Raw genomic sequence first — 26689 nt, 5'->3', positions numbered from 1 at the left:
AAACTGGGCAGTGTCTTGGCTGCTGTCTCCCCAAACAGCCAATCAAGTACTTACAGCGAAACCCAGGTTTCACACCATTTACATCAAAGGCAACCTAGGTCATTCCTGGAAATAACCCTGGTACCAAGCAAGGTCAATGGACCTAATTCATGTTTACACACTAGAGTCCGGAAATCACCAATCGGTGATTTCCGCATTTCTGTGGAAATCCCCCGCAATCTCAGTGCCGTCAAGTGTCAGTGATGTGGCATTGGGAGGGCAGCGACGTGGTGGTGGACAATGGAGGAGTATCCAGACTGATTGCAAAGCGGGTTGCGGCAGCTGCGTGATGTCACTAGCAGCCGCTGGGACCCAAAACACGGTGGCCACTGTCACTGTCTTTACAGTGTGTGCACTGCGCTATTTAGCGACGCGTTCACAGATTAGCGATGTGATTGCAAAATATTGCACTAGTATTACACTAGTAACTACTAGCTCAGACCTGTGTAGGACATGCAGAGAACCCCCATGTGAGGGTCCCTGTTGAAAACCACTGGTACCTGTATTCTAGGTGGTTCAAATCTTAGCTGGTAGAATAGAATCTTTAAAACCAGATGTACATTGCAGACTATCCCCAGCCAAAATGTTATTGCCATACTTATTTGAATGATAACACAACCCCTTAGGGTTGTTGTAGATGTAGGTACTACAATGTTTCTGGGGAAGCATACCAATCCATGCCAGCCAGCATGAAGATAACAGCTTGGGTAGGCTTTGGATTCTCATTGGCTGCTTTAGGATGCACTTATATCCCCTGCTTCCCCCTATACCAGATACCACAGTGGCATTTCTACACCCACCTTGGTGTAGTGAAACTGCATGGGGTCATCCGTTGACAGAGACACCACCAGCCCTTTATGTAGGAACTCCCGCAGAGGGTTTTTGGAATATTCCAGGAACAAGCTATTGTTGCTGAGTGGAGACATGGCAATGGGGATCTGTGCCAGGTAGTAGAGATACTGTAGTACTGGGCTCTAAGAGGAGAGAGAACAGCAGTGGTTAGCTCTCAGTCACAGATATACAGGGTAGAGGCACTCATTAGTACAAAGCTCAAGGGCGACATCTTGTGGTTGTGATGCAAACTGCACTACACTAACATTTTGTTACATTTTAGAGTGTTAGATTTGCATTTCTCACATCCACAATCCCTATATCGTGGTATAGTAAATAGAAATGCAGCTCAGCATGTAAAAAAAACATTGTAGAAAAACATAGAATTGCACAAATATGTATTGGTGCAGCCGGACATGAAGGTATTATAGCACAATATACAAGGTGCAGGGCACCAGAAAGTAGCGTATGGTGTTTGCACAGTATATACAATGTTGAACAGTATATACAATGTTAAACTACACACCGCAGCATGCCTTGCAACAGTTTTAGGACAGCCAAATAACAAAACTATAGCAGGGAAGACTGGGAAGTGTAGTACATCAACAGCTTTTTAGGAAAAACACAAGAAAAAGAAAGCCATTGTGGTTTGCAAAAGAAGTAGCAAGTATTGTGAAAGCAAAAAAGTTGGCCTTTAAGAAATTTAAGCAGAATTAGGACAAAGAGGTGTATCTTGTTAGACAGGAGTCTAAGAAGGTAATAAGATGTGCAAAAGCACAGGCTGAAGAGAAAATGGCCCAGTCAGTGGGTAAAGGGGGGGAAACTTTTTTTAGGTATATAAGTAAAAGGAGAAAAACAAAAAGTGGAATAATTAGACTGAAGACAGAGAGTGGAAGTTTTCTTGAGGGGGACCATGTAATAGCAGATAATATTAATAATTATTTCTGCTCAGTATTCACTGCTGAAAGAGAGGGGAAGGGGCCACAGTTAAGTTGCAAGTATAGTCAGAAAACTGAGGGAGAGACAAGTACATTTACAGAGGAGAAAATCCTCACAGAACTCTCAAAACTGAAAGAGGATAAATCAATGGGGCCAGATGAGATACATCCAAGGATACTAAAAGAGCTTAAAGGGAAGCTGGTAAAACCAATAACAGAATTATTCAACCAGTCACTAGCTACTGGAGTAATCCCAGAGTACTGGAAAACCGTAAATGTAGTCCCACTGCACAAAAGTGGAAGCAAGGAAGAGGTAAGCAACTACAACCTCACATCAGTAGTAGGGAAATTGATGGAAACACTCTTAAAACAAAGAGTTGTAGAATATCTCAAAACCAGCAAATTACAGGATCCAAAACAGCATGGGTTTACTGGGGGAAGATCATGTCAAACAAATCTTATTGACTTTTTTGACTGGGTGACTAAAGTAATAGATCAAGGTGGGGCTGTAGATGTAGCTTATCTAGACTTTAGTAAAGCTTTTGACACGGTCCCACATCGCAGACTGTTAAATAAACTTGAAAGCTTGGGATTGGATTCTAAGATAGTTGAATGGATAAGAGCGTGGTTGCAGGACAGAAAACAGAGAGTTGTAGTAAACGGAGTACAGTCAAAGGAGGGAAAGTGGAGTACCCCAGGGATCTGTACTTGGACCGGTGCTTTTTAATATCTTTATTGGTGATATTGCAAATGGAATTGAGGGTAAAATGTGCCTTTTTGCAGATGACACAAAGGTATGCAACAGGGTAGACACACCTGGAGAGGTAAAACAAATGATTGAGGATCTAGGTAGATTAGAGGAATGGTCAAGAGCATGGCAACTACAGTTTAATGCCAAAAAATGCAAAATCATGCACTTGGGTCTCAGAAATCTAAAGACTAAATGGTACTTATGTAGTAACTGGGCTGCCGATTTTGAAATCGGGTCCATCGCATCGCATCGCACCCGACCATATCGCATGCGATGCGATGCGATGCGATGCGATGCGATGGACCCGATTTTTCCATAGGATTCAATGTTAAAATGGACTGAGTCCATTTTAACATGGAATTCAATGGGAAAAGGGGTCCTTTTCATACCCCTACTATCCAAGTGGGCATGGAGTTGGATATAAACCTGTGGCGAGCGTAGCGAGCCACCGAGCCCGAAGCGTGGCGAGCGTAGCGAGCCCCGCGAGGGGACACAGAATACCGGCCCCTCGCGGGGCTCGCTTCGCTCGCCACGCTTCGGGCTCGGTGGCTCGCTACGCTCGCCACAGGTTTATATCCAACTCCATGCCCACTTGGATAGTAGGGGTATGAAAAGGACCCCTTTTTCCCATTGAATTCCATGTTAAAATGGACTCAGTCCATTTTAACATTGAATCCTATGGAAAAATCGGGGCATCGCATCGCATCGCATCGCATCGTATGCGATGCGATGCGATATCGCATCGCATCTGATTGTATGCCTTAACTTAAGGCATACAATCAAAAAATCGGCAGCCCAGATACTACATAAGTACCGACTAAATATAGTATAAATGGCACTATAATGGAAACTACTGAGGAAGAGAGGGATCTAGGTGTCACTATTTCAGGGGACTTAAAAGCAGGTAGGCAATGTAACAATGTATCTAGGTAGATTAGAGGAATGGTCAAGAGCATGGCAACTACAGTTTAATGCCAAAAAATGCAAAATCATGCACTTGGGTCTCAGAAATCTAAAGACTAAATATAGTATAAATGGCACTATAATGGAAACTACTGAGGAAGAGAGGGATCTAGGTGTCACTATTTCAGGGGACTTAAAAGCAGGTAGGCAATGTAACAAAGCAATGAAGAAGGCAAGTCAGATGCTTGGTGGCATAGGGAGAGGTATCAGCAGTAGAAAGAAAGAAGTAATAATGCCACTGTATAGGTCATTGGTACGACCTCACCTAGAGTATTGTGTTCAGTTCTGGAGACCATATCTCCAGAAGGATATAAATACATTAGAGACTATACAAAGAAGGGCAACTAAAATGGTGCATGGCCTACATCACAAAACATACCAGGAGGAAAGACTAAAAGATCTTAATATGTATACTTTATAGCAGAGAAGGGAAAGGGGGGACATGATAGAAACTTTTAAATATATCAAGGGTTTTAACAAGGTACAGGTGGGAGACATTCTTCACAGGAAGAGGAGCAACAGAACACGAGGACATGCACTGACACTAGGGGGAGGAATGTACAGGTGGGAGACATTCTTCACAGGAAGAGGAGCAGCAGAACACGAGGACATGCACTGAAACTAGAGGGAGGAAGATTCAGGGGAAATGTGAGGAAGAATTACTTCACAGAAAGAGTAGTAGATAAGTGGAATAGCCTCCCATCAGAGGTGGTAGACGCAAATACAGTAGTACCATTTAACCATGCTTGGGATAGGCATATTGATATCCTTACAAAAAAATAAGGATCAAATATGGTTTGAGGTAACATGTTTAAAAAAGGGGCAGACTAGATGGGCCAAGTGGTTCCTATCTGCCGTCACATTCTATCTTTCTATGTTAGCTGGATGACCAAAAGTTCCCCATCCCTAAAATATAGGGTGAAATTGGAGAATATAGTATCACAGCTTCTAGACTTCTTGGTTCTTCCCCAGCAATTGTGTGTGGAAGCTGGAGTGCCTGGAGGAAACCCACGCAAGCATGGGGAGAATATACAAATTCTGCACAGTTAGGGCCATGGTAGGAACCGGACCGGATGATCTCAGTGCTGGGAGACAGTAATGCTAACCACTACACACTCCGTGCTGCTAATTGGTTGTGTGCGTTATTGTCATTTTTCTGTACTTTGCTACAAACACTTTTTGGTGCCATAAAAATTTATATTAACTATAACGTCTAGCTTCAGATACACAGACAGACAGACAGATGGATAGATAGATAGATAGATAGATAGATAGATAGATAGATGTAGAAGTATATTTATGGGACGATGCATGTGGCGCACTTAATTTGGCACTCTTTACCTAGGACGGCGCCCATCGCGGGCATCGCGTCCATCGCATGCACTAAAGTAATGGGTGCGACGCCCGCGATTTCCCATAGGGATCAATGTTAAATTTTTCAATGGACCCGATTTTTCAGTTCAATGCCTCAATGCCCGCGATTTTGCCATAGGAAACAATGTTAAATGGGCCACAGAGCCCAAATAGGCACCCTTAGCAGTGAAATGTCCCCCACAATTGTTAACGACACCCCACGATCCACGCGAACCCGAAGCGTGGTGAGCGCAGCGAGCCCGCGAGGGGCGGCGGTACGCGTCCTCCAACCTTTTCATACCCCCACTATCCACGTCGGCGTGGAGTTGAGAATAGAATAGTGTGGCGAGCCCGAAGCGTGGCGAGCCCCGCGAGGGGACGCGGATACCTGTGAAGCCCGCGTAGGGCCGCGTTTACCTGTGAAGGTATCCGCGTTCGCTCGCCACGCTTCGGGCTCGGTGGCTCGCTGTGCTCGCCACACTATTCTATTCTCAACTCCACGCCGACGTGGATAGTGGGGGTATGAAAAGGTCGGAGGACACGTACCACCGCCGCTCGCCACGCTTCGGGTTCGCGTGGATCGTGGGGTGTCGTTAACAATTGTGGGGGCCATTTCACTGCTAAGGGTGCCTATTTGGGCTCTGTGGCCCATTTAACATTGTTTCCTATGGCAAAATCGCGGGCATTGAGGCATTGAACTGAAAAATCGCGTCCATTGAAAAATTTAACATTGATCCCTATGGGAAATCGCGGGCATCGCGTCGGTCGCAACGCACCCGTTACTGTAGTGCATGCGATGCCCGCGATTTTTTACACCCGATGACCGCGATGGACATCGTGGGCGCCGTGCTAGGTAAAGAGTACCCTTAATTTAAAGAGACCACCTTGTTGGGAGGTACAGAAATATGTGGTATCACAGTATATATACAGTAAACAGATGGAGCCTTCTCTGGCTCACCAAGGCCTATTGTTCTCAGCTGCAATATAATACATAGAACAATACAGTAGGCGATTTGCATAGGATTAGGGATGCCTATAGGCATGTCCCATACACATCCTCACACTGGCCAACCCGCACATTTACTTACATTAGCGGACGGGCGGCCGGGAGTGAGTTTGGAGGTGCACGGTGCCTCCCGGCAAGTGCACCTCCTCCTTAGCAGACAGCAGGCGGAGGAGAAGAGGCAGGTGGGTGGGCGGAGGAGAGTGGAAGGGGGCGGGCACAGGAGCAGAGGCTGCATCAGAGTGGGCGGTGACGCTGGTGTGGCCTGCGCAGCATGACCTCTACTGTCACGCTACGCAGGCCGCACACTGGGGTCGGGATTCGGGAACAGCCAGGCAGCTTCTGAGCGGGTAATCCCTGACTTTTTGAGGCCAAATACCGGGATCCCGCCAATCCCGATCCCGGAATTAGCCACCCTACACAGAATTAAGTCCGACAGCCCTGATCACTTAATCCTATTAAAGGGCTACATGAGGATGGCTCCATCTGTATAGGGGAGGCCTCTTTCTTCAAGTGCTTGGACAAACTACAACTCTCATCGTTCTCGGCCAATTGCAGCCCAACAGCTTCTTACCTTCTTGAGATTTAATCCGTGAGAGATGTTGTCTGCGGTTATGAAAGCCGACACCAGGTGTGTGATGGAGCCGGCTTCTCCGCAGTGTGGCCGGAACAGGAACGTGCTCATCCCCCTTTCTCTGATTGGTGAACAAAAGGAAACAATGTATCAGTGACATGACGGAATAGCCGTGGCACCGCCGCAGCGGCACTTTCTTCTGGTATCACAAATACCCATAGCCCACTTTTCCTCATGGCTGCTCCCATTGTCAATATTATGTGTTTATGTACTTTTTAGGTGCGGTGGAACCCATGTGGCGGGTATGGATCATTTGGTTGACCCAAGAAAGGTCGACAGGCAGAAGGTCGACTGGGACTGAAGGTCAACAGGGTCCGTAGGTCGAACGGCCGAAGGTTGACAATGCAGAAGGTCGACACGTATTTTTTTAGGCGATTAGATGTAGACGTCTAGTTCTAGACACTGTACGGCAGCCGCTCGCAACGCTCGCTGCACTTGGACTCGGCACACTGTTCTCCCGCCATGCCCTTGTAGACGGTAGGGCATGGCCTGCCGCCTGTTCTGAAACCTCAGTGGGGGGAAAATAAAAAAAACAGTGTCGAACTTCTGCATGGTTGACCTTCCACCAGTTGATTTAAGGACCCTGTCGACCTTCCAGTGTCGACCTTTATTGTGCCGACCTAACTACCGCATCCCCATGGGGCATATAATGGATAATAATTATTATTATTTGTATTATTATTATTTATTACCAGTTATTTATATAGCGCACACATATTCCGCAGCGCTGTACAGAGACTATTATTACCAGTTATTATATAGCGCACACATATTCCGCAGCGCTGTACAGAGACTATTATTACCAGTTATTATATAGCACACACATATTCCGCAGCGCTGTACAGAGACTATTATTACCAGTTATTATATAGCACACACATATTCCACAGCGCTGTACAGAGAATATTATTACCAGTTATTATATAGCGCACACATATTCCGCAGCGCTGTACAGAGACTATTATTACCAGTTATTATATAGCGCACACATATTCCGCAGCGCTGTACAGAGACTATTATTACCAGTTATTTATATAGCGCGCGCATATTCCGCAGTACTGTACAGAGACTATTATTACCAGTTATTATATAGCGCAAACATATTCCGCAGCGCTGTACAGAGAATATTATTACCAGTTATTATATAGCGCACACATATTCCGCAGCGCTGTACAGAGACTATTATTACCAGTTATTTATATAGCGCACACATATTCTGCAGTGCTGTACAGAGACTATTATTACCAGTTATTATATAGCGCACACATATTCCGCAGCGCTGTACAGAGACTATTATTACTAGTTATTATATAGCGCACACATATTCCGCAGCGCTGTACAGAGACTATTATTACTAGTTATTTATATAGCGCACACATATTCTGCAGCGCTGTACAGAGTATAGTTGAACATTCACATCAGTCCTTGCCCCAGTGGAGCTTACAATCTATATTCCCTACAACACGCACACACAGACATTCTAGGGTTAATTTTTTTGTGAGCCAATTGACCTACCAGTATATTTTTGGATTGTGGGAGGAAACCCGCGCAAGCACGGGGAGCGGCCGTTTGGTGGGAGGGACGCTGACGTCAGCAGCGGCCTCCTTCTCTCACCGCTCTTCGGAGTGCCCAGTGAGTGTAGACTTACTCAGCGGGGAAATCATTGGATGGTGAGTGGTTTTTCCCCCTGTGTGCACGGCTATAAATGCATTCGCAGCCGTGCACAGGAGGGGGGTGTTTGGCTGCTCGCTGGGCACCGAATCCTCGTAGCCAGTGAGCAGATCTGAATCGGGCCCTTTATCACATGAAGATTATCCAATCCATAGACACTACTCCCTCTCCAAATAATTGTCACTTTAAGGTTCCCATTGGCAGTTAGGAGCATCCTTGGAGACAATTTGGGGCCATACTTTTGTGGGTTCTCATCTCACATTCACCAAGTGTGGCGGGAACATCGGATCCCCTTATATCAGGTTATCTCTCAGAGGTTCCCAAACGTGGTCCTCAAACCACCCTAATGGATCAGCCTGTGTAGGTGATCCCTAGTGTGCACCGGTCACTCATACTCAGGGGACAGTTCTCAGGGGCCACTCACTTGCGTAGATTGTTAAGCAGCATGATGTTGGCGTACATGTAGTACAGATAGTAGCTGTATGGTGGGTTCTGCTCGCGGGTCCACTGGTCTGGGGTGGGACTCCTGTTAGAGAACATGTGGTCGTTGTGCTTCGATTCATCGTCAACGCTGTCAAAGCCGGTTACCTGGAAGCAGAAACATCTCAGTTCTCATAGAATCATAACTGAATTCATATCTTACACTATTAACCACTTATCCTGCAATGAGACCTAGCCCAGCGCCAACCAAACATTAACACCACACTCACCATATGGGGGGGACCCCTGGCTTAGTGAGTACAATATATATATAAACACACAGTACTTATAAATATTTGTGATCCCCGTAACTTACATAGTTTAGGAAAAGGTGCAGCTCCTTGTGATCCGAAGGGTTAATTGTTGCCTCAAACAAAGGTAAGAAAATATTTTCTAGCATTTTTCCAAAATCTGGAAGGATCTTTTTTGTAGCAAAAATATCACTGGAAGACACAATGGATCATTTGCTAGGTCATCATCATCAATCATCATCGCATTGTATGAGTCCTATTACATATATGCTATAAAATGACTGTGCCACTAATGCCATCTGCAGATGACAGCTCATAACCCCCTTTAATGAGCTACCGGAGTTATGGCCCATCATTACATAGAGGACCCTATAATATAATAACGCTATATCCTGTAATCACTCTGATTCACGTACAAGATCCGGGGAACCTGGATCATCCAGCGCATGTTGGGTGAGTACAACTTGTGTTTGATGAACCACTTGGCCATGATGTCCCATTCCCCAGGGGACCGTCCATAGATTGATAACCGGGGCTCGGTGTACTGGTACTTGCTGTCCTCCAGCTCTCCGGCCACTTCCTGGAGAGACAGAAGCCATGTTACCGGTGACACTAACAGGAAGCTATACATCTCTATATTTATTTATTTTTTGCTTGCTTCCCAGCCAAGGTACACTAACAGTCCAGGCTTTAGGGATTTCCGTGTTGAGCACAGAAGGCAAAATCAAAATAACTGTGCTCACACATGACTATCATTAAAGCCTGGACCATAAGTGTGCTGTGACTACATTGCTTGGAAAAACCTGGTATAAAAGGGTTGCACACGGTTAGTTACACTTCTCCGGTAACATGCCGCATAAAGGGTTGCACGCGGTTAGTTACACTGCTCCGGTAACATGCCGCATAAAGGGTTGCACACGGTTAGTTACACTGCTCCAGTAACATGCCGCATAAAGGGTTGCACGCGGTTAGTTACACTGCTCCGGTAACATTCCGCATAAAGGGTTGCACGCGGTTAGTAACACTGCTCCAGTAACATGCCGCATAAAGGGCTGCACGCGGTTAGTTGCACTGCCCCAGTAACATTCCGCATAAAGGGTTGCACGCGGTTAGTTACACTGCTCCGGTAACATGCCGCATAAAGGATTGCACGCGGTTAGTTACACTGCTCCGGTAACATGCCGCATAAAGGGTTGCACACGGTTAGTTACACTGCTCCGGTAACATGCCGCATAAAGGGTCGCACGCGGTTAGTTACACTGCTCCGGTAACATGCCGCATAAAGGGTTGCACGCGGTTAGTTACACTGCTCCAGTAACATGCCGCATAAAGGGTTGCACGCGGTTAGTTACACTGCTCCGGTAACATTCCGCATAAAGGGTTGCACGCGGTTAGTTACACTGCTCCAGTAACATGCCGCATAAAGGGCTGCACGCGGTTAGTTACACTGCTCCAGTAACATTTCGCATAAAGGGTTGCACGCGGTTAGTAACACTGCTCCGGTAACATGCCGCATAAAGGGCTGCACACGGTTAGTTATACTGCTTCGGTAACATGCCGCATAAAGTACTGCACACGGTTAGTTACACTGCTTCGGTAACATGCCGCATAAAGGACTGCACACGGTTAGTTACACTGCTCCGGTAACATGCCGCATAAAGGGTTGCACGCGGTTAGTTACACTGCTCCGGTAACATGCCGCATAAAGGGTTGCACGCGGTTAGTTACACTGCTCCGGTAACATGCCGCATAAAGGACTGCACACGGTTAGTTACACTGCTCCGGTAACATGCCGCATAAAGGGTTGCACGCGGTTAGTTACACTGCTCCTGTAAGATGCCGCATAAAGGGTTGCACGCGGTTAGTAACACTGCTCCGGTAACATGCCACATAAAGGGTTGCACGCAGTTAGTTACACTGCTCCGGTAACATGCCGCATAAAGGATTGCACGCAGTTAGTTACACTGCTCCGGTAACATGCCGCATAAAGGACTGCACACGGTTAGTTACACTGCTCCGGTAACATGCCGCATAAAGGACTGCACACGGTTAGTTACACTGCTCCGGTAACATGCCGCATAAAGGACTGCACACGGTTAGTTACACTGCTCCGGTAACATGCCGCATAAAGGACTGCACACGGTTAGTTACACTGCTCCGGTAACATGCCGCATAAAGGACTGCACACGGTTAGTTACAATGCTCCGGTAACATGCCGCATAAAAGGTTGCACGCAGTTAGTTACACTGATCCGGTAACATGCTGCATAAAGGGTCACACGCGGTTAGTTACACTGCTTCGGTAACATGCCGCTTAAAGGGTCGCACGCGGTTAGTTACACTGCTCCGGTAACATGCCGCATAAAGGGTTGCATGCGGTTAGTTACACTGCTTCGGTAACATGCCGCATAAAGGACTGCACACGGTTAGTTACACTGCTTCAGTAACATGCCGCATAAAGGATTGCACGCGGTTAGTAACACTGCTCCGGTAACATGCCGCATAAAGGACTGCACACGGTTAGTTACACTGCCGGTAACATGCCCCATAAAGGGTCGCACGCGGTTAGTTACACTGCTCCGGTAACATGCCGCATAAAGGGTTTGCATGCGGTTAGTTACACTGCTTCGGTAACATGCCGCATAAAGGACTGCACACGGTTAGTTACACTGCTTCGGTAACATGCCGCATAAAGGATTGCACGCGGTTAGTTACACTGCTCCGGTAACATGCCGCATAAAGGACTGCACACGGTTAGTTACACTGCCGGTAACATGCCCCATAAAGGGTTGCTGTGACCACCACGTGACACAAGCGGACATAAATAAAGTAGCTTGATCCTACCTTGATGATTCTAGCAAAATATTCCCCTTCTATGTAGTTCTCTGTCTTCAGATAGAGGTCCCTCAGCTCGCTTGCACCCACTGGGTTGTACTTGGCATTGAATTTATCAAAACGATGAAACGTTTGTCGCCCCTGCGACAACAACAGAAAAATGCTGGTTCACACTTTAAGCTCGAAGTACATCGGTAATCAGAAAAATAATAATATACTTTGCTATTTAGCCTGGAGGATAACTGAGGTTCTTAGAATATTTTTTGGCCCACCTATCACGCTCCGGTGGCACTCTTAAATTAATAGTTTGACTCTTTCCAGTCAGGATCACAGATTATACCTTACCGCATGGACATCGAGAGAGTCTACAGTCAGATCATATGGGTCCATGTAAAGACTGTCAAATAGTTCCTTGAGGGTCATCTTTTGCCCATTCTTCTCAGCCACCACCCTGTCCGACTCCTTGCTGTATGTGTGCTTAATGAATCGGAGAAGGTGTTTCTGGTTCATACAGGCTGCAGCATGGATGTGGGTGTCTACCTACATAGAGATCAAAATACTGGAGTTGGTTACTTATAATCTGCTGGGAGGGCTGAATATACCAAATCCAATTTATTCACTCCTAATTATCTGTAAGTGTCCACATTAACCATTTAATTAATCATCTAATTATCTCAGCAATATTTCAGTGTCCACACCAAGTCGTATAATATACAGTCACAGCTATCATCTCTACAACCTCTCAGTGTCCCACATCGACCAAGTCATCTAACGTATCACCCATCATCTCTACAATCTCTCAATGTCCACACCGACCAAGTCATCTAACGTATCACCCATCATGTGTGATACAAAAAAATACTCTAGATTTTGGCGCTCATAAAACAAATTTATTGTATAGATGCTCTCCTCTGGTGTGTTATAATTCGATTTTGAACTTTCCACAAAGCTCAGAGTAGAGTTTTTTTCTTTCAATCCTTTTGAGTTTTTATCAGGACTTATGGGGAAAAAAATGAAAAAGAACCAATGTGTAAAACCATCTCATATATCCGTCAATTCGTGAATGAGGGTATTCTATTGGCGTACCCAAACTCACTATTTCAAGGTTAAAACAAGCATATCATGGCTTCTTTAAAATAGGGTGGCGTAACCCTACTCACGGTCAAGTGTGACGTTCTGAGGAAGAGAACCCATCTCGAAACATGTTGTTTCTAAACTAGTGTTTTTCTTTTTACCTGCACCAGACCTCATGAGAAGAAGGCGAGTGGAGAAGTGGATGTCCGCACAGGATTTAGATCCGGATCTTTTGAAACTTGTGTGTTGACTCTACAAACGTCACTGCATTTACTCTGAGATCTCATCAAAAAATGTTTTAATGAGTTTATAAATAAATCTGTTTTAAGAACACATTTGACCGTAAGTAGGGCTACGCCACCCTATTTTTAAGAAGCCATGATATGTTTGTTTTAACCTTGAAATAGTGAGTTTGGGTATGTCAATAGTATACCCTCATTCAAAAATTGACGGATATATGAGACGGTTTTACACATTGGTTCTTTTTCATTTTTTATTCCATAAATCCTGATAAAAACTCAGAGGGAAGGATTGAAAGAAAAAAACTCTACTTTGAGCTTTGTGGAGAGTGGAAAATCAAATTATAACACACCAGAGGGGAGTATCTATACAATAAATTTGTTTAATTTTTTTTTCAATACCCTTACTCAATCGTCATAGTGTCCGTAAGAGGAGTGCCAAAATATAGAGTATATTTTTGTATCACACACGTTTTCCATTGGGGATTAGGGGATTTATCCCTCAAGATAGGCGAACCTCTATCATATTAGCGCCAATAGATTTTCAAACCCAAATATGCGTATCACCCATCATGTCTATAACCTCTCAGTGTCCACACCGACCATGTAACAGATCACCCGTCAGTCATCTCTACAACCTCAGTGTCCACACCGACCAAGTCATCTAACGTATCACCCACCATCTCTACAACCTCGCAGTGTCCACACCGACCAAGTCATCTAACATATCACCCATCATCTCTACAACCTCTCAGTGTCCACACCGACCAAGTCATCTAACGCATCACCCATCATCTCTACAATCTCTCAGTGTCCACACCGACGAAGTCATGTAACAGATCACCCATCATCTCTTTACCTCTCAGTGTCCACACCGACCAAATCATCTAACGTATCACCCATCATCTCTACAACCTCTCAGTGTCTACACTGACCAAGTCATCTAACATATCACCCATCATCTCTACAACCTCTCAGTGTCCACACCGACCAAGTCATCTATCATATCACCCATCATCTCTACAACCTCTCAGTGTCCACACTGACCAAGTAATCTAACGTAATACTTATCATCTCTACATCCTCTCAGTGTCCACACCGACCAAGTCATGTAACAGATCACCCATCATCTCTACAACCTCTCAGTGTCCACACCGACCAAGTCATCTAACGTATCACTCATCATCTCTACATCCTCTGTGTCCACACCAAGTCATACCACCTATCCACTATAATCTCTACAACCTCAGTGTCTGCACCGACCAAATCATCTAACGTATCACCCATCATCTCTACAACCTCTCAGTGTCCACACCGACCAAGTCATCTAACGCATCACCTATCATCTCTACAATCTCTCAGTGTCCACACCGACGAAGTCATGTAACAGATCACCCATCATCTCTACAACCTCAGTGTCCACACCGACCAAGTCAACTAACGTATTATTCATCATCTCTACAACCTCTCAGTGTCCACACCGACCAAGTCATCTAAGGTATCACTCATCATCTCTACATCCTCTCAGTATCCACACCAAGTCATACCACCTAACGACTATAATCTCTACAACCTGTCAATGTCCACACCGACCAAGTCATCTAACGTATCACCCATCATCTCTATAAACCTCTCAGTGTCCACACTGACCAAGTCATCTAATGTATCATCCATCATCTCTACAACCTCTCAGTGTCCACACCGACCAAGTCATCTAACGCATCACCTATCATCTCTACAATCTCTCAGTGTCCACACCGACGAAGTCATGTAACAGATCACCCATCATCTCTACAACCTCAGTGTCCACACCGACCAAGTCAACTAACGTATTATTCATCATCTCTACAACCTCTCAGTGTCCACACCGACCAAGTCATCTAAGGTATCACTCATCATCTCTACATCCTCTCAGTATCCACACCAAGTCATACCACCTAACGACTATAATCTCTACAACCTCTCAATGTCCACACCGACCAAGTCATCTAACGTATCACCCATCATCTCTATAAACCTCTCAGTGTCCACACTGACCAAGTCATCTAATGTATCATCCATCATCTCTACAACCTCTCAGTGTCCACACCGACTAAGTCATCTAACGTTTCACCCATCATGTCTACAACTGAGTACAACAGACAGCAGCGGAGGCTGTGTACTCCCCCCACCCAACCTCCAGGGGGACCTCAGGACACTGCGTCTGGAGGTTGGGCTTTCCCCATTGCTGTAAACAGGAGCTGGGTTAGATGACCAGGCATACCCATTTACACTGCCCTCTACCCAGGTCCTTCCCTTGTTCTACCCTGGTCAGGCCCCGGGTAGAAGTTCTGTGTAAAGGGACATGGGTTAACCCCTTTTACACCGCCACTGACCCGGGTCAACAAGATAAAAACCCAGGTTTTTGCAGCAGTGTAAAAGGGGTATAACTGTCACCTTTCCCAGTCCAACTAGCTGGTACACAAGTGTAGTCATTACTAATGGTCACTTTCCCAGACCACCTAGCTGGTGCACAGGTGTAGTCATTACAAACAGCCACTTTCCCAGACCACCTAGCTAGTGTGCAAGTGTAGTCATCACTGACACATTTTCCAGACTACCTAGTAGGTGCACAGGTGTAGTCATTACTAACTGTCACATTTCCTAGCCCACTTAGTTGGTGCACAGATGCAGTCGTTACTAACGGTCACATTTCCTAGACCTCCTAGTTGATGCACAGGTGTAGTCATTACTAGCTGTCACATTTCCCAGCCCACTTAGTTGGTGCACAGGTGCAGTCATTACTAACTGTCACATTTTTTTTAAACATGTACTGCATTCATTCCTAACGACACATTCTACAGATCCACAGGTGTTCTGGAAAACATGGACTGCTGGTAGATGTTGATGACCGGTTTGGCCAACCCCGGGACAAAGTCTAGGGGTAATATACCCACCTTCCTGACGTTATAGAAATCCCGATGGGGGACACCTTTCAGTTCTTTCAGTTCGGCCATCTCATTCAGCATTTCGTGAAGATTAAACTTGGATCCCAGGAAATTAAGTCTGCGGTGACAGTAGGTTTTTCTGTGGAAGGATTTACAAAGAGGGACTAAGGTTACTTCGTTTTCTTAAAGGATTGCTCAGACAGTGATTGCAACACCCAGCTCTAATATAGCATCTGCATGTGTAATAATAACATCACAGGACACGGCTGTTATTTCATCCCCAGAATAAGCAATAACAGCAGGTGACATTTTTGTGCCACACGCAGATTAACCCTTACCCATTACTGAGAATCAGGAGAGACACCTGTCTGGGTATAGACAGCGGACACCGGCCTGGGTATAAGCCAGGGTTGCCGACTCTCCAGGAATGTCCGTGAGAATCCTAGGACATCTCACAGACTCCCGGGAGAGGACCCGTTTCTCCCACAGCTGCTGCAAGATCATCTGCGCTGCGTTCTTTGCATGCGCTAGATGCCCGCGATGTTGCCGCCAACGCCTGCCCGGCCGAAACAGCATCACCCCAATCTTGATAGAGAGAGTCGAGCGCACTGAGGGCCTTATTCTAGTTCACTCTTTCTGACAAATTCCTTCTTAGATGGACAAAACCATGTGCACTGCAGGGGGGCAGATGTCAAATGTGCAGAGAGAATTATATTTGGGTGAGTTATTTTATTTCTGTTCAGGGTAAATACTGACTGCTTTATTTTTACACTGCAATATAGATCTCACTTTGAAGTAAAACCCCACCCAAATCTAATTCTCTCTGCACATTACATCTGCCCCACCTGCAGTGCACATGGTTTTGTCCATCTAAGAATTTTGTCAGAAAGAGTGAACTAGAATAAGGCCATGAACTCTGTTGCCAGCGTGCTCGTGGAGGTGAAGTCTTGCGACAACACCTACCCGGAAGCGTCGCTAGGCAGCGTTGCATGCAGGTCCCAGCAATGAACAGAGCTGCGGGGACGGAGCACACGCCAGAGGACCAGTAACATCATCAACTGCGGACTCTGCATGTTTATAACATCAAAGTGCACACTGCACATTAAGGTACCATAAGCGGAGGTGCACTGCAGGAGGGTAGGAACGCTAGCCCCTGCAACATACCGCTGGACTGTCATACATCATCCCAAACTGTTGTAGTACGGGCCAGGTTATCACCCACACCTCCATCCCCATTATTCGCAGCTCTGTTCTATAACAGGACTATATATTTGTTACTGCGCCATTGTACACATAATAAATAGCATTAATCATTATTAGAAGCTCTAGCCGCAGCACGGAGCCGTCACATTTTAGGCAGCAGGTTACAGCAGTTGTTATGGGGACCAGGCTGGGGTGATGATGAGAATGCATCAGCGATGCAGGGACTGAAGTAGCAAGAGGGGTCTGTGTCCATGGTACTGGAAGGGCCCAGGAGCCAGGTACAGCAGGGCCCACATGGCCCGCCCCCTGGTGATGCATGGCCCACCCCTGGTGATACATGGCCCGCCCCATGTCTTTAACTTTTCTCCCTGAAATGATTTTTCAAAAGTAGGCAATCCTGGTATAAGCCGGTGAAAGAGCACAAACAATGCACATGAGTACTGGCAGTAGAGAAAGAACCAGTGAGAGAGGGTAGAGGGCTTGCAGGTGAGTGAGGGCAGGGGGCATGCCAGTGAGAGAGGGTAGAGGGCTTGCAGGTGAGTGAGGGCAGGGGGCATGCCAGTGAGAGAGGGTAGGGGGCTTGCAGGTGAGTGAGGGCAGGGGGTATGCTAGTGAGAGAGGGTAGGGGGCTTGCAGGTGAGTGAGGGTAGGGGGCATGCCAGTGAGAGAGGGTAGGGGGCATGCCAGTGAGAGAGGGTAGGGGGCTTGCAGGTGAGTGAGGGTAGGGGGCATGCCAGTGAGAGAGGGTAGGGGGCTTGCAGGTGAGTGAGGGCAGGGGGTATGCTAGTGAGAGAGGGTAGGGGGCTTGCAGGTGAGTGAGGGTAGGGGGCATGCCAGTGAGAGAGGGTAGGGGGCATGCCAGTGAGAGAGGGTAGGGGGCTTGCAGGTGAGTGAGGGTAGGGGGCATGCCAGTGAGAGAGGGTAGGGGGTGGGAGGCATGCCAGTGAGAGAGGGTAGGGGGCATGCCGGTGAGAGAGGGTAGGGGGCTTGCAGGTGAGTGAGGGTAGGGGGCTTGCAGGTGAGTGAGGGTAGGGGGCATGCCAGTGAGAGAGGGTAGGGGGCATGCCAGTGAGAGAGGGTAGGGGGTGGGAGGCATGCCAGTGAGAGAGGGTAGGGGGCATGCCGGTGAGAGAGGGTAGGGGGCTTGCAGGTGAGTGAGGGTAGGGGGCATGCCAGTGAGAGAGGGTAGGGGGCATGCCAGTGAGAGAGGGTAGGGGAAGGGAGGCATGCAGGTGAGTGAGGGCAGCAGGGGGAATACAGGTTAGAGGACAGCAGGGGGTAATACAGGTGAGAGAGGGCAGCAGGGGGCATACACGTGAGAGAGGGCAGCAGGGGGTATACAGGTGAGAGAGGGCAGCAGGGGGTATACAGGTGAGAGAGGGCAGCAGGGGGTTTACAGGTGAGAGAGGGCAGCAGGGGGTTTACAGGTGAGAGAGGGCAGCAGTGGGCATACAGGTGAGAGTGCAGGTTTGCATGCAGGTGAGAGAGGGCAGGGAGTGGGAGGCATGCAGGTGAGAGAGGGCAGGATTGCACGCAGGTGAGAGAGGGCAGGGAGTGGGAGGCACGCAGGTGAGAGAAGGCAGGATTGCACACAGGTGAGAGAGGGCAGGTGAATCATTAGGCGCATACCATGTTCCCTTATTTAATAGAGCTCTCTGATTTAAACATTTACAGAGGAACCAGACAAACCTGTTCCATTAGCCGGCTAGGAAGGCCGCAGCTTGTTAGAACAGTGTCACATGTTTGGCTTCTGAATGCCGAGCTCCCAGCTCCCTACTGATGCTTGGAATCCTCACTGGTACTTGTCATTATACATAAGATATATCACACAGCTGTCACAGGGTCACCTCTGGGGCTATATGGGATAGTATTGTTTCATAACCACACGAAGGGGCGGCCTGGGCTGTTCTAGGGACAGCTAATGTCACAGAAATGTCATATATAATATGGTGACATCAACCCCCATCATTTATAGAGATAGGAGATAATGTCACCATCGCACCCGGTGTCCAGCTCATAGTGAAACAGGTTATTTTGTGTTGCTGAGATATTCATGTGCATCTTAGTACATAAGGAATAGACACCGATCTCATGACTTACGTTGGACCATCAGCAATGAGAGCGAGGATGTGACTGAGATCCAGAGTGTACGTTTCCAGGTCCGGGTACGGCAAGCTGCGGGGCTCATTCGCCTTCGCCATCTCTTCATTGTCATACACGTAGGGGATACCACCCTTCATTTTCACTACATAACACAAGTTTGCTGGAACATTTTCTAAATTATAGGGGTCCTCGCCCACCGGCGGAGGGTAAAAGTCTGCAAAATAGATAGGGAGGGGAATATGAAGCAATCACTTTGTATATAATGCCAATTATATATACAGTATAAGCATAGAGTTGATAGCATAGGTTTTTCCAGGAGGGGGTGTGGCCAGGTCTCCCATATTTCTCAGTGGCCTTGCTTCACAAACCGCTTTCGTGTAACCGCTTGCCCAGCAACCTCCCCCCCTATCGCGATCCACCTTACCGGTTGTAAGTTCATGTATGTGAGTCAGCATAGGGTCATATTTGGGTATCCATGCGTATATACATTACTCAAATTACAGAGGTGTAACTCTGGGAGGCAATGGAGTCAGCTGCCACCGGGCTCCTGCCCCCCAAGGGGGCACCTCTCTTTCCCTGCAAGTTAATTGAAATACATTGATATTGCTTCTGTGGCTGACTTCCCCTCCTAGCAGGACACTCATCATAATACACACACACATACATATATTCATATAAGGTGGTGTGTGTTTGTGTGGGGGGGAGGCACCAATATATTTGCCTCTGGGCAACTGGGACAAACTTACACCGCTGACTGCAATGGTTAGTTATGCATCGCCTGTATACATTGTATAATAGGCAGGTACAGCTCTGTACAATAAGTCAAATGGCTTCATTTTTTTTATCATATTTTTCAGTAACTATGAGTCCCATTTATCAATGAGTTTTAGCTATTTAAAACTCATTGCATGATAAATGGAGCTTCAGCCAATGTACCATGCCGGGATAGAAATCATGGTGTCTCTTCTCATTGTCAACCATGTATGCAAATACTTTGACTACATCCCATACCGTGGATCCATGGGAGGGTATTGTAAATCTCCCTGCCGCCTGTAGGAGGCACTGTGATACTTTCTCCGTAGAACATAACAAACTAATTACTTCCCTCCCCCCCCCCCCCCCCCCCCAAAAAAAAAAAAAATCAAAGAAGGCTGAAGTCGGTACCTGGATACACCTCATCTTCCGGATTCCAGGTTTCATCATTAATTTCAGCCAAATACCGAGCGGTAGTTCTGGGGAATCGATGATATGCCAACCGTGAGTATTTTTCCCGTATTAATAAAGCTTTTGCGAGTCCAATGGCGGCTTGTTCGTAGTCGTCAACGGTGACCTGGGGATTGGTTTTGTTGTGAGTACAGAACATAAGAATTATTTACACTAGGAAATATTTGTTTCAAGTCAACACTAAAGATAAGCTTTAGGTGGTTATTTATAAAAAGCAAGAAGTGCCAACCAAGCAGCCCCTAACTGCCATTTTTCAAACGTTGCTTGTAACGTGAAAGCTAGAACCTGGTTGGCTGGTAATCTCTCTTTGATATCAACCCGCCTGATTTCGTCAATCGCAATTATTTTTCAGTGCATCAAACCCCAAGAAATCAGCATCGTCCCAGCCAAAAATATCAATGATATTTTTTTTACGTATCTGGACCGATTCAGGGCCCACGGGATCATTTAGCATGGTGTCGCTGATCCGTGAATTTGCAAAGCGATCGATTATCTAATGACTGCACATGCTTTCCGTGCACGGAATATCTAGTGAATAACTAAAGAAAATGTTTATGGATCCTTAACGCAAAGTGGGCGGAGGTTGACTGACAGATTAGGGGAAGGCTCAGACCTACTCACATTTGCACAGACTTCAAAAACCTTTAGATCATTCGGGAATTGCATTTGATTTTGTGAGATGATACCCAATGGCGAATCATTCACAATTCATTTGCAGATTTGCTCGGACAACTGCAACTTTGCAAATGAGCGACCAGGCCTTCAGTTCAGAGCTGAACGATGCTGTGTCCATTATTGTGTCCTTTAGCAGGCTCAAGTCTGTGATTTTGGGCTAATACCAAATAGCAGTAGAAAAACTTTTTTTAAAGATTGGTAAACTCTGAGACCATCGGCAAAGTTTGCAGCTGAGAATCAAGGCCTCAGTTTGTTGCCACAGAGGATGGTAATTTACTTTGCATTTATTTGCCCTTAATTTAGCATGAAGTCAATTGTTAAAAAGGAAGCCGTTTAATAAAGTTGTGTCAAAATGGCAGACTGAGCTAAGCAACAGCTGATCTTATGGCGTCCGGGCCATTTACTGTAGGGGGAGGGTTAGAAAGAATGCATATGGAAAGAGGGGAGCGGTGTCCTTACCCCGGCACAGTAATCCCCACTAATGGATACTCTCTGAAATTCTGGGCCATCATATGGTACTTGGAGAACTTGACCAGGGCCTCTTAGGGTGGGTATGGGTGGCTGTACAGGAGATACAGGTGATGGAATGGGTGTGATTGATGATGGTGCCTTCCAGTCATGAGGGGGCATTTGAAGAGACAATGATTGGGAACGAATGATCTTGAAACTTTTCTTCCTATATTCCAGAAAAGTACACAGGTTACAATGCAAAGAAGTAATAAGTGCATTTAATGACATGGAACATGACGTGGTACATGAAACCGTTCACATGATGGGACTCCCTCATACTGTAGGGAAATTCACAAAAACCACTAAACCTCCCAACTTCCCCGCAGGCAGCACATTGGTTAGACATATGGGACGCCCATTTGCTGGACAAATTCGGTTAAGTTTGGGTATGCAGCGAAAATGTAGGGTCAAAGGTCATTGTTATTCTTTCATTATTAATCATAAGGTTTTTTGGGGGGGTATTTTGCTATCTTTAATTAGATTCAGAACGCATATTATGTTAGGTCTGGTTACCCACAGGCACAATGACGATGAAGTGGTGGTGGAGGCTGGAAGAACAGGTGTAATGGCACAGAGTATTTCAGCTCAGTCAACTCCTGTTTGTCCATGTACAAATATCTCATAAGTTAGAGCAGCGTGGCCAACAACAGAGAATTCATTACCGACACGACAGTAACTTCTGCCAAATCCGCCTCATTAAATAGTAAGATCATACATTCAGCTGGTGTGAATTTATTATCCAGCCACCTCTGGAATTTATGGAGGCAGCCATTTTGTAGGCTTAACCCTTTGAGTGCCAAGTGCATTTTGTCAAATTTGGTGTGAAAATTGTCAAGCAAACTTTTTTATTTATCGTAATGACCTGCGGTATACCGCAGGGTGGGTGCATCCCAAATACAGTCCTGTTACAGTGGGTGGGAGCAGGGAATGTCTGTGGTAGGGTTTACCGCAGGGTGGGCGCATCCCAAATACAGTCCTGTAACAGTGGGTGGGAGCAGGGAATGACTGTGGTAGGGTATACCGCAGGGTGGGTGCATCCCAAATACAGTTCTGTAACAGTGGGTGGGAGCAGGGAATGTCTGTGGTAGGGTTTACCGCAGGGTGGATGCATCCCAAATACAGTTCTGTAACAGTGGGTGGGAGCAGGGAATGTCTGTGGTAGGGTTTACCGCAGGGTGGATGCATCCCAAATACAGTTCTGTAACAGTGGGTGGGAGCAGGGAATGTCTGTGGTAGGGTTTACCGCAGGGTGGATGCATCCCAAATACAGTTCTGTAACAGTGGGTGGGAGCAGGGAATGTCTGTGGTAGGGTTTACCGCAGGGTGGATGCATCCCAAATACAGTCCTGTAACAGTGCGTGGGAGCAGGGAATGAATGTGGTAGGGTATACCGCAGGGTGGGCGCATCCCAAATACAGTCCTGTTACAGTGGGTGGGAGCAGGGAATGTCTGTGGTAGGGTTTACCGCAGGGTGGATGCATCCCAAATACAGTTCTGTAACAGTGGGTGGGAGCAGGGAATGTCTGTGGTAGGGTTTACCGCAGGGTGGGCGCATCCCAAATACAGTCCTGTTACAGTGGGTGGGAGCAGGGAATGACTGTGGTAGGGTTTACCGCAGGGTGGATGCATCCCAAATACAGTCCTGTAACAGTGCGTGGGAGCAGGGAATGAATGTGGTAGGGTATACCGCAGGGTGGGCGCATCCCAAATACAGTCCTGTTACAGTGGGTGGGAGCAGGGAATGTCTGTGGTAGGGTTTACCGCAGGGTGGATGCATCCCAAATACAGTTCTGTAACAGTGGGTGGGAGCAGGGAATGTCTGTGGTAGGGTTTACCGCAGGGTGGATGCATCCCAAATACAGTCCTGTGTAGATAGTGAGTGAACAGGAGGTGATTAGCAGTTACACACAATGATTGGCAGATGCAGAACTGGTGTCTGAACATGCCGTATTGTTTGCCAAAAGTGGTGACCCTTCTATATGCTGTATTTTAGAGTAAGGTGAGGCCGCACCTTCCGCAAACCCCCCTCCCCCCTCACACCAATCATTCTACATCCCCCCGCCCCATAGCACAAAATTATTTTGCAGCCAGTATTTGGATTTGTTCCTAACCATAAACCTGCCCCAGTCTGTTCCTTCCTTTACTCAGTCTTAGAGGCACATGTCCCAATCCATGGTGGGTCTACCTAGGGACTACAGTAAAATCTTCCACCTGCAAGGACTGCCGGCAGTGGCAGGGACTTCCCTTTGGAAGCACTCCCTGCTAATCACAGCCAGACAGGCAGTCCTGGGATAGTGTTTTATCCCCCTGGGACTGTCAGTACAGACTGCCATAGCAGATAGAGCGCTTCCCATGCCCCCCCCCCCCACTATAACATCAGCCCTATCTGGCTTCAAAGGAATGCAGCTGATGCAGTCCATAGAAGCTGGCCTACTTAAAAGCGCCATAGTTATGCACTGCCCCTGGACCTAAGCACCACCCATTGCTACCGCCAGACCTAAGCCCCACCTCCAATTGATGTCAGATGTTAGTAACCGGGGCTGGGGGGGGGGGGGGGGGAGCATTGCAGAACCCCTGGACATTCAGGTAAGGGTACTTATGTATTATCTGGGCTTCCATGTTAAATGCACCCCATTTTTTCATAACCCTACTATCCAACTACGCATGGAGTTGATTTTATATAGTGTGGCGAGCACAGCAAGCCCCGCGAGGGGACACGGTCTCATAAGAAAACCGGGAGTCCAGATATTACATAAGTACTCAGGTAAGTAGTTGCCACTGGTCCCAATGATGAGCCAATAGTTGTTGATGTATGATGTCACTAACGATATCGCCCAGTCGGTCGTGCAGCACAAATTGGGGATACACACTATTGGGGATACACACTACACACGTTCTGATTCATACGGTGACCACATATTGTGTTGACATCATCCCAGTGTCTCCCAGCTTAGGGTCTTGGCTCAAATTGTAACGGGGTAAAGTATTATCTGATATTGGGACAGTGATACAGTGGGACGGACACCTGTGTAATACTGCAGCAAGATTAATGTGATGGACCGTCCTCTAAGGGTCACAGTAACCCCCCCCCCCCCCCCCCCGCAACACCACAGGCATGATGGCCAAACTACCCACACATGTTCTATTGAGTCATTTTATACTGGTGATTCCATTCCTGCATCCACTACACTCTTTCTTTGTCTGAAAGGATTTTACACAAGCTCCTTGTTTATTCCTGTCATTTCTACAGCTGCCGGCCATAGATGCAGCTAAACAGCCAATGTGTGGCAAGAAACTCCATCAGTCTTTCATAAAAGTGCCAAGACTGAGTACAAAACATTGACAGCAGAGGGGAAACACCCTACGCTGACAGTATATGTGCCTGGGTTACACTGGGAAAGAGCAGTAGTATATGTGCCTGGGTTACAGCAGGAGAGCGCAGTAGTATATGTGCCTGGGTTACAGCAGGAGAGCAGTAGTATATGTGCCTGGGTTACACCGGAGAGCGAGCAGTGTGCCTGGGTTTCACCGTGAGAGAGCAGTAGTATATGTGCCTGGGTTACAACGGGAGAGAGCAGTAGTATATGTGCCTGGGTTACACCGGGAGAGAGCAGTAGTATATGTGCCTGGGTTACACCGGGAAAGAGCAGTAGTATATGTGCCTGGGTTACACCAGGAGAGAGCAGTAGTATATGTGCCTGGGTTACACCGGGAGAGAGCAGTAGTATATGTGCCGGGGTTACACCGTGAGAGAGCGGTAGTATATGTGCCTGGGTTACACCAGGAGAGAGCAGAAGTATTTGTGCCTGGGTTACACCGGGAAAGAGCAGTAGTATATGTGCCTGGGTTACACTGGGAAAGAGCAGTAGTATATGTGCCTGGGTTACACTGGGAAAGAGCAGTAGTATATGTGCCTGGGTTACAGCAGGAGAGCAGTAGTATATGTGCCTAGGTTACACCGGGAGAGAGCAGTAGTATATGTGCCTGGGTTACACCGGGAGAGAGCGGTAGTATATGTGCCTGGGTTACACCAGGAGAGAGCAGTAGTATTTGTGCCTGGGTTACACCGGGAAAGAGCAGTAGTGTATGTGCCGGGGTTACACCGGGAGAGAGCAGTAGTATATGTGCCTGGGTTACACCAGGAGAGAGCAGTATTATATGTGCCTGGGTTACACCAGGAGAGAGCAGTAGTATATGTGCCTGGGTTACACCTGGAGGTAGCATTAGTATATGTGCCTGGGTTACAGGGGGAGAGAGCAGTAGTATATGTGCCTGGGTTACACCAGGAGAGAGCAGTAGTATATGTGCCTGGGTTACACCAGGAGAGAGCAGTAGTATATGTGCCTGGGTTACACCTGGAGGTAGCATTAGTATATGTGCCTGGGTTACAGGGGGAGAGAGCAGTAGTATATGTGCCTGGGTTACACCAGGAGAGAGCATTAGTATACTGTATGTGCCTGGGTTACACCTGGAGGAAGCATTAGTATATGTGCCTGGGTTACACTGGGAGGTTGCAGTAATATATGTGTCTGGGTTACATAAGGAGAGCGCAATGGTATATCTAGAATGTTGGTGTTACAGACGCATTTATCAGTGTGCAGGGGGGGGGGGGGGGGTTACTCCTGGCACTCTTTTAGCGAGGTGGGTGCCTATTGTCTTTCAGTCAGCTATCTATCTTATATGGGGGACAGTCTGCATAGCATGATTCTGCCGCATGACCTTAATGATCTAATAATTGCTCTGTGACTTAAAATGATACGGCAAATGCTGTACATGCAGACAGTTCCTTACTAGAAGCATAGATAATACTAGAAACGGGATCCACTAGATACCGGAAAACTCTGCAGCCCAGGTACGTAGGACTTTGTACAAATGTGTCCACATACATCTATCCTCTGTGTGCTTTAAGTCACGGTACACATAACATATTAGCTCAATGGGACAGTATCTACAAGCGTCTTTACATGTTAATTTCTCCATTAAAAT

General features: G+C 46.9%; 1 protein-coding gene across 3 annotated transcripts in view; it reads right to left on the bottom strand.

Moving 5' to 3' along the window:
- The window catches only part of AMPD3 (adenosine monophosphate deaminase 3), a 44718-nt gene that overhangs the window by 5278 nt on the left and 12751 nt on the right, over positions 1 to 26689 (bottom strand). For all 3 annotated transcript variants that reach the window (XM_083164724.1, XM_083164725.1, XM_083164723.1), the window contains exons 3-13: positions 21653 to 21869; positions 20459 to 20624; positions 19292 to 19508; positions 15998 to 16127; positions 12094 to 12288; positions 11758 to 11889; positions 9331 to 9494; positions 8980 to 9106; positions 8608 to 8771; positions 6453 to 6573; positions 840 to 1013 (exon numbers count right to left, since the gene is read on the bottom strand). In XM_083164724.1, the coding sequence (XP_083020850.1) occupies positions 840 to 1013; positions 6453 to 6573; positions 8608 to 8771; positions 8980 to 9106; positions 9331 to 9494; positions 11758 to 11889; positions 12094 to 12288; positions 15998 to 16127; positions 19292 to 19508; positions 20459 to 20624; positions 21653 to 21869 (1807 nt within the window). The remainder of the gene's footprint in view (positions 1 to 839; positions 1014 to 6452; positions 6574 to 8607; positions 8772 to 8979; positions 9107 to 9330; positions 9495 to 11757; positions 11890 to 12093; positions 12289 to 15997; positions 16128 to 19291; positions 19509 to 20458; positions 20625 to 21652; positions 21870 to 26689) is intronic.

The sequence above is a fragment of the Crinia signifera genome, chromosome 11 (genome assembly GCF_055691185.1).
Source record: "Crinia signifera chromosome 11, ASM5569118v1, whole genome shotgun sequence".
Taxonomy (NCBI): domain Eukaryota; kingdom Metazoa; phylum Chordata; class Amphibia; order Anura; family Myobatrachidae; genus Crinia; species Crinia signifera.
The sequence above is the reverse complement of the archived record's forward strand: the minus strand, read 5'-3'. Positions and strand labels throughout refer to the sequence as shown.